Source organism: Dendronephthya gigantea, unplaced genomic scaffold (assembly GCF_004324835.1).
Source record: "Dendronephthya gigantea isolate DGI-Jeju-01 unplaced genomic scaffold, DenGig_1.0 000360F, whole genome shotgun sequence".
Classification (NCBI taxonomy): Eukaryota; Metazoa; Cnidaria; class Anthozoa; order Malacalcyonacea; family Nephtheidae; genus Dendronephthya; species Dendronephthya gigantea.
This window is the reverse complement of record NW_021163370.1, coordinates 26,658-31,064: the sequence shown is the minus strand read 5'-3', so window position 1 is coordinate 31,064 and position 4,407 is coordinate 26,658. Positions and strand designations below refer to the sequence as shown.

Genomic DNA, 4,407 nt, shown 5'->3' with positions numbered 1-4,407 from the left:
ATGGCGACTAATCGAGTGTTAAGTCTCTTCGTGTTTCTCTTTATTTTCGGCTTGGAGGTAAGCACCTTGGCCTGGTGTTATTGCCAGGCGATCCAAGAAGTAAACAGAAATAACTTTGGCGAACTTGAAAGAAGAGTGAACTTGCCGTTGTATGTGCAAAATGACTATATCGCTGATAGAACTGTGATCAGCGAAGCAAATTATTACTGTTCTTTGCAAAAAGTGTTTGCTTGGTGCTATGTTTGGCCGCTTGGGGAAGTTGATACTAGGTATACCAGAAATTATAGATTTGGTTTTGCTCTCTCTTATGCTATACAGTCAACTAAAGAAAAGTATTTGGATCGACTTCGTGGTTTTGGTTCAACGGCATTTAAAAAGTTTTATCCTTCAGGGATATGCGATATCTGCATTGCAAATTATCTTGAGCTACCTAAGCAAATCTACAATTACTATTATCGACAAAACATCCCTATAATGGTGGGAGTTCGTAGCAACAGAAAATGGTCTCATTCGAGAGTTACCTATTATAATAATTCGATAGCTACTTTCCATCTATTATTAAGAAGCGGTGATGTAGAGGAGAATCCTGGCCCTCAAAGCAACACTAAACAAAAGGCTCCCCGCTGCGTCGAGTGTGAGAAACCAGTTGCCAAGAACCATAAGCGAACTCTCTGTGCTGAATGTTTTGATATAAGACATGCAAAATGCACAAGATTCTTAGATCCAAAAGCAGTCTCTTCTATAGCACCTGTTGATTGGACTTGCCTCAAGTGTACATTTAATGCATTACCTTTTTCCTCATATGATCTGAACGATACAGAAACTGAAGCTGGTGAACAATATTCCTCTACTACCCTCAACACTTCTGATATCTGTTCTATTTTAAATCGACATCCTAAACACTTGAAAATTATGCACTTAAACACTCAGAGTATGGTATCAACTTTTAATGAATTTTTACTTGCAGTATCTCAGTATTCATTTGATGTATTTACTTTAAGTGAAACCTGGTTGAAAAACAATCCCTACCTATTGGAATATGTTTCAATACCCGGTTACTCGGCTGTTTTTCGAAATCGTGATGCTATAAAGGGTGGCGGTGTAGGGGCCTACATTCGTGAGTCACTACATTTTAAGCGTAGAGAGGACATTGAAAAGTTGCAACCTGATTTTGAACATCTTTGGCTTGAGTTTCCAGGAAGAAACAGACACAGCAAAACTCTTGTTGGTATTTTTTACCGTTCAACTCGTATGCTTAATACCCGAGAATGGCTCGACCGCATGGAAACTCTGCTTGGTTACATAAATACAACTTGGAATGGCCTATTATTAATTACCGGAGATATGAACATAGACATGCTAACTCCAACTAATGCTGTTACGAAAGAATATCAATCACTCCTCGACATGTTTGATCTTCACCAGATGATTAAAGAACCAACCAGAACTACCCGTATGTCACAAACAATTATTGACCATATTGTCGTAAACTCACCATCAAGTGTTACGGCATCTGGTGTAATCCCTTGTTCTATTGTTAGTGACCATGATGGGGTCTATGCCTGTATTAATACTAGAGTTCCACAATTTAAACCAAGATATAAATACATCAGGAACACAAGATCCTTTGACAGATCTGCTTTCATTAATGACTTTCACACCATCCCTTTTTCCGTGGCTGAATCTTTTGATAATCCTGATGATCAGCTACAAACTATCAATAAATTGTTAAATGAATGCCTAGAACGGCATAGTCCTCTTATTAGAACTCGCATTACTCGCCCTCCTGCTCCTTGGATGAGAACGCCCAATATTGAAAATTTAAAACTACAGAGGGATAAACTACGAGAGGAAGCACACTCGACAAAATCGGAAGAGTCGTGGCGTTCGTATAGATCCGTAAGGAACGCATTAAAAGTTGAAATACGTTCAGCACGCAAATCTTTTATGGAAAATGCATTATCATCTCGTAATTCACGAGACGTTTGGAAAATTATACATCGTATCTTGAAACCAAATCCAAAGCCTTTGCGTGTTGACCTTGATGACCTCAATCAACATTTTGTAACGACAGCACACCGTACTACTGGTTGCCAACCCGTGGAAGAACATGAGCTTCTTGAAATGATTGACAATTTACCTGATGATATGAATGATTTTTTTAAACTTAGTCAAGTCTCGATAAATGAAGTAACGAATATTATCAAAACACTTCGATCTGATTCATCGACTGGACCTGACTGCATACCTATTAATTATGTTAAGATGGTTAGTGAAGATATTGCTGTACCCATCACGAATCTTATTAACAAATGTATTAGGGACTCTTGTTTTCCCAAAGCTTGGAAAATTGCAAGGGTATCTCCCATTCCAAAGGTGAATAATCCAGTGGTGAATGACCAGCTACGACCGATATCGATTTTACCAGCGCTCTCTAAGGTCTTCGAGAAAGCCGTTGCCCTCCAGATAATTGATTATGTTGAAAAGTATACTGTATTAAACGAAAAAGTTACTGGTTTTCGTAAAGGTCATTCTACCATCACGACCTTAATTGGTATTAAGGACGACATAATCCGTGCTATGAGAAAACGTGAAATTACCTTGATGGTATTAGCGGACTATTCAAAGGCCTTTGACACTGTTAGCTTCAAATCGATGATTACCAAAATGCGTAAATTGAATTTCTCTAAGTCCTTCCTTGTGTGGATACTCAACTATATGTCAAATTGTGAACAGTTTGTTTAGGTCGATGATAGCACTTCAAACAAGATGACTACAGAATTTGGAATACCCCAAGGCTCCATCCTCGGTCCGATGCTTTTTAACTTATATGTAACAGACCTTCAGGAGAATATTGATCAGCAGGTATCCTGCTTTCAATACGCAGATGATTCAACACTTTATAAACACTGCAAATACACAGACTTATTGCAATGTGAAGTAGAGATGAACACTACTCTCACGCAACTATCAGATTGGTCTTATGACTCTAATTTAGCCCTCAATGCGGAAAAAACCAAATGCATGGTTTTTTCAACTCAGCAGATGGCAAGTACTCATTCACTACATTTGCACGAAACAAGTCTCGAGATTGATGGTAAATTATTAGAACGTCTTCATGCCACAAAACTGCTTGGTTTGCAGATTACCGAAAATCTTACTTGGAATGATCACATTAAACAATTGTCCTCGACCTGCTACAGCACCTTGGCCATTCTTAGAAAAATAAAAAACTTTACCCCATTTTATTTACGAAAGCAGTTGGCCGAACAGCTCATTTTGTCCAAAATGGACTACGGCGATCTCGTTTTCAACCCTCTCCCTGACTACCTCTTAAGTAGGCTGCAAAAGATCCAATTTTCAGCAGCCAGCTTTGTCATTGGTAAATATGTGAACTCTGAGGAAACTTTATTAAAGCTTAACTGGCTGCCGATGCGCGAACGTAGAAATTTCAACCTGCTTAAAGCTACTCATAAAGCAATTTACTCACAGAACTGGCCAAAGTATGCTGCTGTTGAATTATATAAACCAGCTCGTAGTCTGCGCTCGAGTACACGTTTGAGTTTGGTTAGGCCAATGGAAAAGGGTACTTTCCAAGACATTACATCCGAACTATTTAATAGCCTACCATCTGACATTAGATCGATATCTGATTACAGTCAATTTTGTACGAAAGTTAGGGCTGTACTAAAGTCACGTACAATGTAAATATACAATGTTAGAAACTTTTCCTAAATTATCTTATAAATTAACTTTCTCTTTATATATTCACTTTTAGTCAAAATTACAAAAATCTTTGTATGTACCGTAGTTTTCAATAGGGGAAGAGCCACCTCGTGGATCTTATTGAATAAATCATTATTATTATTATTATTATTATTAAACTGTTTCTTGTGTTACTCTTATTCTAATTTCTAAAGATTTCCACCCTACCACATTCCACTTTTTCACTGTAGCACACCAAATCAGTCAGTCGGAGAGGCTGTTAACTAGCGAGTAGCTATCTGGCGTAGTAATGTGGCAATCGTTAACAATTTGTAGTAATATTGACGCATTGGCGTGACAGTCCAAACAGCTTTGTAAATATCTGGCGTAGAGTTTACATGGAATGCACCCTGGGGTTTTCCATGGCTTTTTTTAATGGTTTGGATTTTTCTGGTGAGAAGCAGATAGCCTTTGTTGTTGAATTCTCTCCTGTCTGAAGTTCACATGTAGTGTAATTCATTTTCCTAGCTTTTTGCACTGCTGTTACATTGTGAACATAGCACATGAAATCTCCATCTAAATTAAATTGAAATGACAGGTTGTAATAAGAGATTAACTATCTCAGCTGCATTATAGCCATAGACTTTAAGATCTTACTACATTCTCTAACAAATGAATGGTACTCTGAAATTAACCTAATGT

At 37.8% G+C, this 4,407-nt stretch overlaps 1 protein-coding gene across 1 annotated transcript; it reads left to right on the top strand.

Moving 5' to 3' along the window:
• LOC114542541 lies at window positions 1-2,745 on the top strand. Its single transcript, XM_028562062.1, has one exon. The coding sequence runs from the start codon at window positions 1-3 to the stop codon at window positions 2,743-2,745; it is 2,745 nt and encodes a 914-aa protein (XP_028417863.1).
• Window positions 2,746-4,407: the final 1,662 nt, after the last annotated feature.